General features: G+C 37.5%; 1 protein-coding gene across 1 annotated transcript in view; it reads left to right on the forward strand.

Moving 5' to 3' along the window:
* Positions 1-16,348, forward strand: part of Pik3c2g (phosphatidylinositol-4-phosphate 3-kinase catalytic subunit type 2 gamma) — a 324,912-nt gene that overhangs the window by 16,731 nt on the left and 291,833 nt on the right. Inside the window, exon 5 of the mRNA XM_036182431.1 lies at positions 12,661-12,763. Within this exon, the coding sequence (XP_036038324.1) occupies positions 12,661-12,763 (103 nt within the window). The remainder of the gene's footprint in view (positions 1-12,660; positions 12,764-16,348) is intronic.

The following is a 16,348-nucleotide window of genomic DNA, read 5'->3' on the forward strand; positions in this document are numbered from 1 at the left end:
TACTGTAGAGACTCAGGAAGACAAGATAGCATAGCCTCTGGCTCACACATACCTGCATGCCAAACTTCCATACACATTTGCACATACTATTCACATAAAGAGAAATAAATTTTCCATGTAACATGCAGTAAGTTAATTATGAAATAAGAAATACTTTAAACCTTCATACTGCCACATCAATCCATCAGGAATATTCTATTAGATAAAATTGCAATGGTAACAGTAGAATCTGTCAGTAAATACTAATCAATTTGCTTTGTGTTGGCTAGACATTTAAATCTTGTAACATATCTGGGAGATAGTTATTATAGGACCCCCTGATTTATACATGGGAACCTTCAGTCTTTTTTCGAGGTCATACAGAACTAGAATAAATGTAAATTCAAGCTGGTATTTGCTTGAACTGCTGTGACTTTTCACTGTAAAACACTTCAGTGGAATACAGGAAAGAAATAATAATAGTTCTTTGTGCTGTGGTCCTAGAGGAAATACACACAATTTTGCAGGGGTTGGGAAGGGTAGAGACAGAGGGTCAGAGCTGCCCATTCCCAAAGCACTAAAAGTGACATATACAAATGTTTGGTCAGAAAATTAAAATACACAGATGGCTCTGACTCAATCCCTGCTGTCTTCCTGGCCCTGGTGTGAGTGCACCGTAACACTGGAACCTGACTAGCTGCAGTTCAGAGGGGAAGGCAGGTGAACAGCGAGAGCAGAAGGTAGTACACAGAAACGCAGATGGTCAACTTCTACTTAAAGAATGAACACCTAGGCAGGAGTCATGATGCACAGTCTCAATAGCCTCAAAACACATAAAATGCACTAATAATTTGTTCTTATACATAACCATCAACAGACAAAAACAGGCTAAAGAGTGTGAGTCACAATTCAAACAGACAAGGATACTGAGAGTTTAATATAAGAAACATGCAATTAAACAATCAAATGTTATTTTTTTTGAACAAAAGTAACGTTAAAATACCAAAGAAGTTCAGTAAAATAATTGGTATCATTCGAACAGTCGTTAAGATGTAAACAGAGACAGCATAAGCTGAAGGGAATTTGGTCAAAAAAGTGCATCAAAAGACTTTATAATGTCTTCAATCTGTTTAACTATTCTGCTTCTACAACTTACCTTTTGAAAGACCGAGTCTCATGTGTGTCAGGCTTGTCTCAAAATTTCTATGTTGTCCCTTTATCTTCTGATTTTCCTGCCTCTCCTTCCAGAATTCTGGGAGTATAGACATAAGGTGAGCCACTGCACTTCATTTCCAAGGTGTTGATAGGACCTAGGGCTTTGTGTACACCAGGTAAGCACCTACCAACTGAGCTACACCCTCAATCCTTTGCTTCTACACATACTTCTAAGGAAAATACATAAATACACAAAATCTTTGGCTACAACAATATTTGGTATAGCTTAGTATCTCACAGGTTTAAAAAAATAAAAATAAAAAAACAAACAAACAAACAAAACAAAAAACCCACAATTCTGCGTGGCAGTGGCGCATGCCTTTAATTCCAGCACTCAAAGGCAGAGCCAGGCGGATCTCTGTGAGTTTGAGGCCAGCCTTGTCTACAGAGCGAGATCCAGGACAGGCTCCAAAACTACACAGAGAAACCCTGTCTCGGAACCACTCCACCCTGCCAAACAAACAAACAAACAAACAAAAAAACCCACAAAATTGGAAAATAGCTAAATTTCCACATTACTCAAAACAAATGCCACATAGATCTTGAGATATAATTTAATGAAAATATGGCATTCACAAATGATTTTTAAAATAGTAATATAAAAGATGTAAATACATGTGCTGGATTTTATAAAAGCAAAAAAGATGCCTTGATTTACATTTTTTCTTTAAATAAAAAAGCCTGAAATCTATATTAGAATCATTATACCTGAAAAGACCTACAAACATATGATAATTATTCATTTTTCCTTAAGAACTTTCCATAGGACATTTAACATTTTTTTTCTGGAATTTAAGGAAATAAATCTGTAAAAGAATTTCCTTATATGGCAATGTAGCAAAAAAGGCACACTTTAAATTCCTGGATCCTAGCACAGTGGTATTTGTCTGTTAGCCCAGCATTCAAGAAGCTGAAACTTCATCATGTGTGGTGATATTGTGTCCCCCAACATATTGTGCACCCTAATAAACTTATCTGGGGTCAGAGAACAGAACAGCCACTAGATAGAAAAAAAAGCCAGAAAATGGTGGCACACACATCTTTAATCCTAGCATTCTGGAGGTAGAGATCCATCGGATCTCTGTGAGTTCAAAGCCACATTGGAAATTGTGGTGGTATTGTGTTCCCCGAAATACTGTGTGTTCGCCGAAATAAACTTACCTGGGGTAAGAGAACAGGATGGCCACAATATTAAACACGAGGATAGGCAGTGGTGGCGCGTGCCTTTAATCCCAGCACTCAGGAAGCAGAGCCAGGCGGATCTCTATGAGTTCAAGGCCACATTGGAAACAGCCAGGTATGGTGACTCACACCTTTAATCCCAGAAAGAGAGCCTTTAATCCCAGGAAGTGACGGCAGAGAACAGAAGATATATAAGGCATGAAAACCAGGCACTAGAGCTAGTTAAGCATTTGGCTGGTTAAGCTTTTAGGCTTTGGAGCAGCACAGTTCAGCTGAGAGCCATTCTTGATGAAGACTCAGAGGCATCCATCCAGTCTGAGGAAACAAGACGACCAGCTAAGGAACTGGCGATGTGAGGAAACTGTGACTTGTTCTGTCTCTCTGATCTTCCAGCATTCACCCCAATACTTGGCTCTGAGTTTGCTTTTATTAATAAGACTCTTTAAGATTCCTGCTACAGGAAATAGGCATGCTGACTTACACCTTTAATCCCAGGAAGTGATGGCAGGAAGCAGAAAGGTATATAAGGTGTGAGGACCAGGAACTAGAACCCTTTTAAGCTTTTAGCTTTTGAGCGACAGTTCAGATGAGATCCATTCAGATGAGGACTCAGAGGCTTCCAATCTGAGGAACAAGATCAGCTGAGGAACTGGCAAGGTGAGGTTGGATGTGGCTTGTTCTGTTTCTCTGGTCTTTCAGCATTCACCCCAATACCTGGCTCCGGGTTTTGATTTTTGTTGTTGTTTGTTTTGTGTGTGTGTGTGTGTGTGTGTGTGTGTGTGTGTGTGTGTGTGTGTATGTGTGTGTTTTCTAAAAACTTTTTTTTATTATATTTGTGTTTTAATTTTACACATCAGCCATGGGTTCCCCCGACCTCCCCCTTCCCACCTCCACCTTCCCCCCAGCCCCTCCCCTCCATTCCTAACTCCTCCAGGACCAAGACTCCCCTGGGGATTCATTTAAACCTGGTGGATTCAGTACAGGCAGGTCCAGTCCCCTCCTTCCAGGCTGAGCAAAGTGTCCCTGTGTAAGCCCAAGATTCCAAATAGCCAGCTCATGCACTAAGGACAGGTCCCACAGCCTGGATTCCTCCCAAACAGTTCAAGCTATTCAATTATCTCACTTATCCAGAGGGCTTGATACAGCTGGGGGCTCCACAGCCTTTGGTTCATAATTCATGTGCTTCCATTCGTTTGGCTATTTGTCCCTGTGCTATAAGACCATTTAAGATTCATGCAACAGGGTTGGAGATTTAGCTCAGTGGTTAGAGCACTTGCCTAGCAAGCGCAAGGCCCTGGGTTCAGTCCTCAGCTCAAAAAAAAAAAAAAAAATTCATACAACAATCATGAGTCTAGGCAAGGCTGAGACACACAGCAAGACTGTCCTAAACAAACAAAAACACTAAAAATAATTAGGTTAAGAGACACAGCTCAGTGGTTAAGAGTATACACTGCTCTTGCAAAAGACATGGGTTTGGTTCCCAGCACCCATACTGTTTGCCTCAAAGCTACTAGTAACTCCAGCTCTGGGATCCAATGCCCTCTTCTGGCCTCCACTGGCCTCCTCTTCTACTCTCATGTTTACATACTCACACAGATACACATAATTCAGAATTAAATACTTATCAAAAGAATTAAGAGATGGGTATTACAAACAGTGACATAAGTAAGAGTAAGATGAATATCATCGCAGTTGGAGACGCAACATTTCAATGAATTAAGAATCCAAGGTAAGGAGACTGGGGCTGCAGCTCAGGGGCTAAGAGCACTGGCTGCCTTTGCAGAGGACTCAGGTTTAGCACAGCATCAGCATGGTGACTTACATTTGTCAATAACCCTAAAACCAAGCACGCTCTCCTGGCCTCCTTAGGTACCAGATGTGCGCACACACACACACACACACACACACACACACACACACACACACGGTGCACATAAATACAAGTAGGAAAAATATTCATACACATTTAAAAAAATATATAAGTTGGGGAGTGGTAACCGCATGAAAATCACTGTCTGAGAAATAATGGTCGGGGAAAAGGCCAGACAACATGGTGGCTTGGATGCAAAGGATAGTCTGGATATTTGGAAGTGCATATGAGAGGTATCTAAGAGATTTTCATGAGCTGACAAGAAAGGACTAAGGGAATGGAAAATTAAAGGTGCAAATAGACCACTGTGAATTCAAGGGCCAGAGGAAAAAGATGGGATACAGGAGACAGAGCAGGATGCTGCACACACAGTTCTGAAGGAGAAATGTCTTGTCTGTGCGAAAGACCGGCAGTTCCAGCAAATATGAACAAAAATGCATGTTCATTAATAGCCATAAGGATAATTATGCCTTGGGGTAGCCAAAGCTCCTGCCAACTTGAGAAAGCTTAAAGAAAAGAGAAAGAAATAAGAGCATCCATAAACACACTAAATTTCCTTCATGTGGCTAGAACTTTCATAATGTATTACTGTATTTTAACTGTCATTGCAGATTTCTGCTTACATCCATTCTTTTTAAATTTCAGGATAATGTACATAAATAAATTGTACAGGATAATGTACAAAATGTCATCAAAACAAACCTTCCCTACAATGGGAAACATGATCATTCCTTTGTGTTGACAAGGCAAGCTCTCCTCTGCTGATGTCAAATTTCTTAATCCCTTTAAAATGAGATTTTATATAATATGTTATGTTATGAATAGAAAGTAAATTCAAGAATTATAGCAGAAACTTCTTCAGGTTTATCATAATCCCAAACAAACGTCATATAAAATATTCAGTACTATGAAACATGGAATAATGGAACCAGCAAATTAGCAACTGAATGAAGTAGCAGTACAACTGAGAGACAGAAATCAGTGCGTTCATTCATAAAAAGTTAAACTCCTTCCCCACCTTCTTGCCCCTCAGCCCCCAGTATAATAACTACGGAAAGAGGTCCCCTTGGTAACCCACATGGCCTCCAGCAGTCTGGTGCCGTCTGACTCACCAGTTGCAGCCTGAAGTCAGAAACATGAGTTTTACTTATCCTGGGGTGGAGGAGGAATATAGACACCTGGGGGTCATTCCCTGCTTACTGTGTTTGCCTTCCTTCTGGAGTGAAGACAACTATGCCTCCATTTTAACTTGGCACTTCTCGCACAAGTGTTTCCTCACACACTAGTCATAATCTATGAAGAATGACACTGCCGTGTGTTGTTAGCTCTTTCTCTGGAGGCCAACATCTATAAGTAATACAAGGTTTTCTTACCATGAATCTGTGTTTTAAAATATTTCTCTCAACAATCTGTGGTCTTTTTTTTAAAAGACAGGGTTTCTCTTTGTAGCTTTGAACCCTGCCCTGAAACATGCTCTGTTGACCAGGCTGGCCTTGAACTCACAGAGATCTGCCTGCCTCTGCCTCCCAAGTGCTGGGATTAAAGGCATGTGCCGCCACCACCACTCAGCTGTGGTATTACTTTCTAATTAACTTAAAAATAATTCTCCTCAGTCGCTACTGTGTGAAACAATAAAATTAGCTTTGTTTATTCATTTATTTATTCAGCTCTTGCTGAATAAATCATGACTGCTCTGTCAATAGGAAACCACCAGCAACTTCTATGAAGAAACTGAATAACCTTTTTAAAAATTATTCTAGGGTCAAGTTTATCTTAATTTAAGTAAAATAATACAAACTTTGCTTATTGTTCAATTTGCTTTACTGTTGTCAAGGAATGCTAGAACCCAGAGGATTAATTTTTTAATATAAGAAAAGAAAATGAAATCCTATAGCAACTAGAAGCCTCATTTTGAAAAAGTCATATATCTTTACATTTGAATTAAGATGGCAACATCTATCTCTTCATTCACCATGAGCATTGATTAGATTGATGTCATTTTACACCAGAAAGCTCCCTTTCCCTCTCTTTATAGAAGATCTTGTGTTCCTTTTGTTTTCATTTTTTTAATTATGTGAATGTCTGGGTGTCAGGTGTGGATATGTGTACACGCATGCATGTACCCTAGAAGGCAGAAAGAGAGCATCAGATCCCCTGGTACTGGAGTTATGGAGGGTTGTGAAGCCCCATGTGGGTGCTGGGCAGTGAACCTGGGTTTTCTGTGGGAGTCGCCGGTGTCATGAACTCCTGAGCCTTCTCTCCAGTGCTGTAGTCCCTTTCTTACAAGAGGAAAATCCTATTTAAAATTTAAATCTTCATCGTGCCTGTTGAGATCTTGGGAAGTTGAGGCTGATGGATCAGGAGATACAGTTTATCTTCAACTACATATAAAATTTAAGATCAGCTTGGGCTACATGAGACCCTGTGTCTTAATAAATAAATGAATGAATAAATAAATAAATAAACAAACAAACAAATAAATAAATAAGTCACCTTATTTAGAATTTTAAAATAATCTCAAAGACTTTCCCCTTATAAATACTTTCAGTTCCTCTTAGATAATTTGTATGAGTTAGACTATTAAACACTTAATTTCAAAATGTAATTGCCTTCTATTCAAAGTAAAAATTAAACCTGTAGTCATCGGTGGGGAAAAGACTAAGTTACACACAGTTTAGGCTAATAAAGCATATTAACAGGCAGTGAGCATTGGATTTTAGGTATCCTGGATGTGTACTTTTTTCTCAACAAAATAACTGAACTTTCATTGAACACCCTTCATTTCTCAGAACCCAGAATTGCCATAGAATATAAAGGAGCAGGTCACCACTGAGCCCTCTCAGATAGCTGAGAACATGTTTTGTTTCACACAATAGGAAGATCTTGTGTTACTTTAGTTTTAAGTTCATTCTCAGGATATTTCCTAAAATTTTAAATTAATTGTAGTATCTACTCATATCAATTAGCTGACAACAAGAATAATATACAACAGACTTGCAATTGATTCCCAGTCAATCACTCAAACTCAACAATACAGGCTGCTTGGAGTTATTAATATGTGCTACATGTAAGGACCATAGCACACTACAGATGAGGGATTTCAAAATATATGAAATGGAAGTAGCATTATTGATGAACAGATATGATTAAGTGAGCCACAAACCCCTTGCAGGGCATTTGCAAAAAGACACAGGAAATGAACTCTAAGCAGAGCTACACTAATTATACTTAGGCACATAACAGACAGCATTTAGGTACCAAGTCACTTTTATTCAAATCACTGTTTACCAAAGCTAATAATTATTAAATCTCTTTCAATTAGTTGATGTTGAAATAGCCTGGTTCTCCAATTTTCTTAAAACAAATGGTTTGATAGAGAAAGTTGACATTCCATAGTAATGCAACCTTGGTAAATGTTGAATGTACTATTTTAGTCTTTGTTCTTGAAGATTTTGAATTAGTAAGGTCTGCAGAGTGTTTCTCTTCTCTAGAGATTTGTTGGAGAAATAATGAATCCTTGAGATAGAATCAAATCTCTCTGCCTGATCTTCTGGGGTGGTAACTACAATATCTTCCTGAAAAGAGCTTGGGGTAGCCAGTATATATTTTTGCAATGGACACAAATTTTTATCATCATGTTCATGTTTATTGACTCTGTGTCATTGGTAACTCTCTCTGTGTAGATTGCTTTGCTTAATTGTTAAGCTTAATTGCTTAACTTAATTGTTCTGACTGCATAAATAAAAAGCAAAGGTGTTGTGAATGAATTGTGATACAATATTTCCCCTAGATAAAAAAACATTTTAATTGTATTTAGTTTATTTTATTTGAAGCTAAATGCAGTTTTGCGCACTGTATTGTAATAAAACCACATTCACATGAAGAATATGAAGGATAGTTGCTTTTTTATAGATGGAAGTAATCAGAAAAGCAAGGCATTTGAATGGACGAGCTGAAATCTATTTGGTCCACTTTCCTACTGAATGAGATCTGTTGGTGTCAACTCATGCCCCAGGGAAGTACTTCTGTTCAGATCCATGACTGCCCTTGCTGATTCATGCTTGCCAGCCCAGGGTTTGGAAATGACAGTACCAGAGTAGCACTGGTTTGCAGAAACCAGTGTCACCAATTTTATCTGGTCCCTTTCAGCTGTGACAAAATTCCTGACAAGGGACCATTTAAGGAAGTTTAGGGTTTATTTCAGCTTACAGTTCAATGGGGCGTAGTCTGTCAGAGTGGCAAGAGCATGAAGTCACATCTGCAGTCAGGACACAGAAGCTCTCATCTTTTTATGCAGTCTAAGACACCAGCCCATGCAATGATGACACCCACTCACATTTAGCAAGGGTTTTCCCACCTCAGCTAACCTAAGTTAGAAAACTCCTCTGTCATGCCAGAGACTTGTCTCTTTAGTGATGATCCAAAATCCAATCAAGGTGACAATCAATATTAACAATCACATTAATATTTTAACATTTTGCTATATTCACCTAATATAAATGGCCTAATTAGAGGATATTTTAAAAGTTCAGCTAAATTGATGAATCTTCCTGAAGAAATATTTCCAAAAGCTGTCAGTGGTCCTGTCTCTCATTGTTCCTAAAGTCAAAGGGTAATAATTTTTCCTGTATTATATTAACATTTCACAGTATATTCATGGATGCTTCTTTTGAATAGATGCTGGAAATTGACCTCAGATTGCTAGATGACCATTTTCAGTGAGTTGTATCCCAGTCCAGAAGTACTTTTTAAAGTGAGGATAAATGTTTAGCTAGTATGGCTTAAGTAATCAGAGCACATTGGGTTGTTGCTGAAGAAGGACTCCCATGAGGTTGAGAGCAGCTTGGTCTACCAATAGAGACTATGTTGATTAATCTTCTGTTGCCGAGACAAAATATCCTGACAAAGCATCTTAAGGAAGAAATGATTCATTTTGATTGATGTTTCCAGAAAAAAAGAGTCCATCATGGAAACAAAGGCATGGCAATAATCAGAGAAAGCATGTGGTAGGAACAGGAAGATCCCATATCTGCCCACACACAGTGCAGAGTGGGGAGGATAAGCTATAAAGCCTCAAAACCCACCACCCTCAGCGACATACTTCCTTCAGCAAGGATCCACTTCCTAAGGCTACCAAAACCTTCCTAGACAGGGCACTAACCAAGGACCAAATGCTCAAATAGTCAAGCTTATGGGACATTTCTCATTTAAACTACCACTCAGACCTTGTCTTAAAATAACACAAAGAAAATAATGCTTTGAACTTGCTATCCTATTTATCTGTGGTATATGTTTATTTCCAAAAAAAGCACCCATGTAAATGTAGATATTTGAAGTGTACTCAGCGTAATGAGAATCAGTATCCACACTTGTACATTCATTAGAATCCTTTTCTCCCATAAGACATATATGAGCATTTGCATATAGTTTTGGTATTATGCTTATTATTCATTATTTACATAAATTGCCATAATTTTACTTTCAAATAACATGAGCTTTGTGTGAGTAGGAAATAGGGGTAATTATGTACACATATTTAACCTTTCATCTTAAACAGCATCTCTGTGCATAGCTGTACCTGGGATGCTAAGTGGCAAGCAACTAGAGACAAGGATTCATTGGAAGAATAAATAACGAACTGCAGAACTCTTGATACATTAGTGGACATGGAGAATAAAAGAAGCATAAACTTTCATCTATATCATAGAGCTTCAATTAAAGACATAGAGTTTTATATATGATTATTAAAACATATGCCAAATAATCATACTTAAAATCTAGATATCCAACCTGACATAGTGGTTTCAATGTTCACACTCTTGAGTTATGACATTGTCAACTTGGCCTGTTCCTTTGGTGCTCAAACTCTTCCCTACAATGCCCACTTCTGTTGCCAAACTATTTCTTTCTCTTTCTCTTAACACACTAACCTTTCTTCTTCTTCTCTTTGATTTGTGGAATCCTCAAACAGAAGTTGATTCTCTCTTCTTTCATTTATGTATCTATGTATTTATCTACTCTTTAATGATTCCTTCAGGCTTCTCTTTCATATTCTCTAACACAAAAATAACATGTGGCCTAGTTTTTTTCAAGTCACAAAAAATTTTAAAAAAGAAGCAAATGCATTCATACATTTAAAAATATATATCTTATTGTTTATTTATGTGTATGTGTCCATGTGTATGTACATCTGACTGCATGCTGGTTGATGATGGTAGAGGTCAGAGGGAGGGACTGAATCCCTGGATCTGTAGTTACAGGCTGCTGTGAACAGCCTAGTGTGAGTGCTGAGAACCAAACTCAGGTCCTTTGGAAAAGTAGCAAGTACTCTTAGCTTCTGTGCCATATTTCTAGCTCTCCTGTTTTTAAAAATAATAGACACAAATATTATGTCAACATGTAGGCAGTTGTACTGAGATATTTCGCATTGTTCCTTATGATAAACTTTCCTAGCACTTATAACACATGTTAATCTAGCCAGCATTAGTACATAAGTGGCAATGGGTGTACAAAGGCCACTATACTGAACAGCTTAACCCTCAATGGTGAAAAACAAAATACTAATATAAATCTAAATAATATGGCAGTTACATACAAGAACAATAACTCTAATTCCTCAATTAAAAATTAAAGAGGGGCTTGAGAGATGGCTCCATAGTTAAGAGCACTGGCTGCTCTTCCAAAAGACCCAGGATCAATTCCTAGCACCCAAATGGTGGCTCACAGACATTTGTAACTCCAGTTCCAGGGAATTTGATGTCCTCTTCTGGCCTCCACAGACACCCAGCTTGCACATGGTACACAGATATACACATAGGTAAAATATCCATACACATATATTAAAAACAAATAACTTGTTTTAAGTTATAGGTAATTCAGAACACATTCACAGTGTAATGTACTTGTCTGACATGGTTAGGAGTAGATATTCCCACATATTTAATAAACTCTCAGTTTAAAGGCCCCAAATGACTACACAAAATTTTCCTTTTAGTAATCCTTCATGTATTTAACCAAGATCCTTTGAGCAGAATACATTAACACAATGCATCTTTTTAATAACTAAGTCAGAGATACTGAAATTTACAGCTGTAATGAAGAACGTTAGAGCCCAGAGAATTAAAAATATATTCTTATTAAAGAAAAGAAAAAGAAATCCTATGGTCACTAGAAGCCTCCCTTTGGAAAGGTCATCAATATTTACATCTAGTTAAGATGGCACCTCCATCTCTTTATTCTTCCTCAGCATTGACTGGTGATGGTGCTTTTCCCCAGAGAGTACTTCTCTCTTTCATGGCCTCTCTCAGTGCACACTACCTTTTCTCTTGTTTTTAATGTTTTCTTGACCCTTTTCTTTCATTTTTCTCTAGAATAGCAAGAGCCAATAAAAGGTCATGTAATTTAAAATTTATCTTACAAATCACAATAACAATTTGGAAAACACTTTAGTATTGTGTTCAATTCACGTGTATTTGATTTGCAAGAAGTATCATTTCAACATGTTGTCAAATTGTTAGTGATACAGCAGAAGTCCTTCTTGTCACTGAAGAATCAATTCTTGTTTGATACAGCATGTTTTAAAATGAAAATTAATTTTGCCCATCATGTAATTTGTATTTGGAAAATAATTTACAGGGGAAATGCTGAGAAATGGAAAGAAACAAAGCCAATACAAACACCTGAAATGCAAGATGACTTTTTATATTTACTTTTCTTTTTTGGTGTATAATTTGTATTATATTATATAACTATATGACTAATTATTATATACTATGTAATATATTATTATATACTATAATTACATAATATAAAATAAATTAGACAAAATTTTCTTGTTAATCCTTTGATCTATATATTAATTTGTCAGTTCTAAGGAAGACTTTAATTCCAGATAGTTTAAGTTTAATTGCTATACCTAATGTAATTTAACTTAATGTGATGTGTCTTGAAAGCCCATGCTGTTTCTACAACATCACTCTGCTTACTCGATAAAATGGTTCCCACACAGACATAATGGCATCAATTAGCCCATCATAAAGCATGTTGAAGTGGCTGATTGAAACCAACTCTGAACACATGTAGAGTATCCTTTACTATAATTTATTATGCCCATTTAACAAGTAATCATTTTCTTCTTTAATACATTAAAAATTACAATATGTTGCCACATATAGCTAGAGGTACATATCTTCTTTCAGTATGTACACAAATGTATATATAATATATAAATATTCATATGAACACATGTGTGGAGGAATACAATGCATGCATGTACTCACAATTTATCATTACCAAACTTTATTAGACTATGTTTTAAGAAAAAAATGTCAATGAAGTCATTGAAGAAGCATGCCTATACACAGTTTGAAAAATTTTGTGAAGATATAATTGTGTTTATCCTTTGTCTTCTTCAGGGATCACTGTTTAGGGAGCCACAAAGTATTTCAGAAAAATAAATCAGCTTTTCAACTTCATCTTCAGAAAAACAGGGGCATTCCAGGAAAGTTATCTCGAAAGGTAAGACTTTTTGAATGTGGGTTTCAATTTGGCACACTTGATACATTTAAGGAACATGGTTCTACCCTGATGGCTTACTGCCAATTTGGAATTACTTAGCTTAATGAGCAGGTGTTTATTTCTGTATAGTTATTAAAACATGATGAAATATTTTCATAAAATTCCTTGACAATCATGTGACATGACAATCTGTGACATGAAGACTGCAACAATAATGTGAACTTGTAACTGCAGCCTTCATGTGATGGACTGTAAATTTGTCATGTGTACCACAAAACACATAAGTTGGACTTAACCTCTAAGGGTTAGGATTTAGGAGACAATGTCAAATGGTGCACACTTAGATTTAGAAGACATGAGAGAGTAGGGTTCTCATTAAATCATTGCCCACACTGAAATACAGCCTGGAAGCAAATGTCTACAATTTAGGCAGTTGCCCCTCCCCTTTGAACTTAAACCTCTTGGCCTCTATAACAGTAAATGTCTGCTATTTTTAACAATTCAATCTATGGTATTTATCATACTATTTGGCTGTAGCATTGCAGGATGACTACTCACTCAACCTGACAATAAGCCAATGGTTTCTTAAGAAAATAGTTTGGGAGAGACCTATTGAGGTCATCATATGCACGCTTCCACATATCCACTTAGAAACAAAGGGAAGCACAAATATAAACAAGAGTCCACTGACAGCAGAAAAATAGCACAATTCTTGTCCTGTTTGAAGACAAGAATTTATGTATGTCCCTGTCAATGTAGCTTAAGTCCAACCACTTTAATATTCAGAACTGCATATGATAATCTGCCAAGAAAGAGATGAGGTTACTTTAATGATACAATTTCATGCTATTAGATGTGAATTTTATTCCCTGTGTGATGTCTTGAGATACTCCCAACACAAACTGCGCAGTATACATGAACTTTGCTGTTTTGTCAGATTTCATCTACAGAATCTTCCAATTACCTGCTTTAAGTAAAAATCCCAATGTCCTGTCATTTCCATTAGATAACAGATTTCTAGCATTTTTTTATATATAGTATGAGGTGTTTCATCATAAAAATAAATGTCAGATAGCACATCAGTTTGCAATATATCTATGTGGAATATAACATAATGAGGCCAAAAGAGAGTTGTTTAGGAATTTCTCCTGGATCTGGCTTCTAGCTCAGCCGTTGTTGACAGTTCTGGGACTGTTCATCTGAAATCTAGGCAGAGTAATATCACAAAGTCCAACTGATACCTCAACACTAATAAGCTTATGATTCTTCAAATTGCCCTCAGTGTTGCAGAAAAAGCTGAAATCATGATATTTTATTGCCACATGAGAGGAGGAAGAAATGTATGACTATAATTTACATGTTGATAAAACAAATTTTGACTTGTAGTAGTTCACAAATCACTAGTGCTTCAGTCTTGTAAATTAAAGTATGTAGGAGTTGGAGAGGTGGCTTGGTGGTTAAAAATTCTTGCTGCTTTTGCAGAGGACCTGAGTTCAATCCCCAGACCCTAGATCTACTGGCTAACAACTGCCCATAACTCCAGCCCCAGGGGATCCAGTGCCCCCTTCTGGCCTCCACAAGCACTTGCACTCACATGCACATACTTATGTATAATCACACATGCATAAACTTAAGAACCAAAAACCATTAATCAAAGATCTGTCTTAAACTCATACAATTCTAATACACTGATATAATACACATAAAGCATGTTTTATAGGAGACAGTTATCTAAAAAGATTTAATATTCATAATTCTGTTAATCAAATATTAACAGAAAACAGCCCATTGTAATTACCTCAGATTTCAGAAATAGAACTGGTGATCTTAGGTTTGAGCCAAGCCATGAGACTTCAGAGCTTTTACACTATCCCTACCAACTTACACAGGAGAAAGTCTTTGATTTACAAACCACTCTAAGTTTAGACTTGAGATAAAGGGTAACTGGTCAAAATTTTCATTTTATGTGTGTGCTTGTCAAGCTAGAGTCACCTGAGAACAGGGATCCTTAAATGAAGAATTGTCTCTATCAGATTGCCCTGTGAGCACATCTGTGGCTAGTTTTCTGAACGGTGGTTGACAGCCAAGATCCTAGTCCACTGCTGGTAGCATCAGTCCTGACAGTGGGTCTGGAGTTATAAAAGAATGCAGACTGTGCATGCTGTGGGAAGAGAGTCAATAGCAGAGCTCCTCCATAGCTTGTTCCAGGTCCCTGCCTTGGCTTCTGACATGATGGACTGTAAAATGTAAGATAAGACAAACCCTTTCCCCTACATGCTGCTTTTGGTCAGTATGTCATCACAGTGACAGAAAAGCTAAGTAAGACACTGTGTATTTTCATTTACTTTGTTTTCCCGCAGCTACATCCACCCTGCCCAAAGCCTGTGACACCATAGGGATTTACTGACAAACTCTGTTCTATATCCATTAGGTTGAAGGCACTGACTGCAGCTCTTAAAGAATTAAATAGGTGGAGAGAGAGAGAGAGAAAAAAAAAAAACAGGTGATAAATGCTGGTTTTTTTTTTTTTCTGATCATCTGTAATTAAAAGTGCCAAATAGTTAAGAGATTAATTAAATGCTCCACAGTCCCATAATCAGTAAAAAGGGCAGTGGAGTTCGAATGAAACCAGGATGGTTATTGGACTCATCATGTAAGAAATGAACCTGGTGCGACATCTTTGCCATCATGACCATCGTCATTGCGTCCAGGCAGAAACGCATAGATGAGTTAAGGTGCACAGTCTGTAACTGCTACTGTAAATTCCCATCTTCAGTATGAGATGTGAATGACAAGGACAGTCTTTTAAATGTTCCATAGTAGCTTTACTTTTGAAGATTTACTTCCTGCAGTAAACATCCCCAACACCTGGCTAAGTCCAGCAGGATGGAAGAATAGTAAAAAGTGATATTCGTTTTCCTCAAAGTGGTGCTGTTGTTTAAAACTAGGTAACAGATGGGCCTCTGTGTATCTGAGGCCAGCCTGCTCTAGATGGGGAGTACCTACTCATCCAACATATATAGTGAGCACTTGTTTTAATAAAAAGACAAAAATTAAAGGTTAAAATAATAAAAACAGATAACATGACTAAAGGCAAAGCTATAGCAAATCCTCCATTCTTCCAATGAGCATTCACTATGTCATTTCTATGTGGAAGTCCCCATGCTCCTGAATAGAACAGTGAACAAAGTTGATGAGATGCCTACTCCATGGAATTTAGGGTACAGGCGAGTCAGCTGCCCCTGACTCCCAGTGAAAACTACAGTAACCTTCACTCAGAGTATGAGAAAAGCACTCGGTGTCTCTGTTTCTCCAAACCTGGTCTTAAAGGACATGTCCAGTATCACTTTGCAAAAGAGAAGACATGACATTTTTATTTCAAATTAAGAGTGAACAACTAAGGATGGGCACACTAAAGATCTAAGCTGTACAAGTCACAATGCTATGGAGTAAACAAGTCTGTGGTCTGGCAGTCCCTTTCAAGACTATGACTCCAGTGACCTAATGTCTCCTACTATGACATAATTTTTAAAGGCTCCACCCCATCCCAAATAGCCCCTAACCTGGGGATCAAGCAAGCCTTCA

The sequence above is a fragment of the Onychomys torridus genome, chromosome 3 (assembly GCF_903995425.1).
Source record: "Onychomys torridus chromosome 3, mOncTor1.1, whole genome shotgun sequence".
Taxonomy (NCBI): domain Eukaryota; kingdom Metazoa; phylum Chordata; class Mammalia; order Rodentia; family Cricetidae; genus Onychomys; species Onychomys torridus.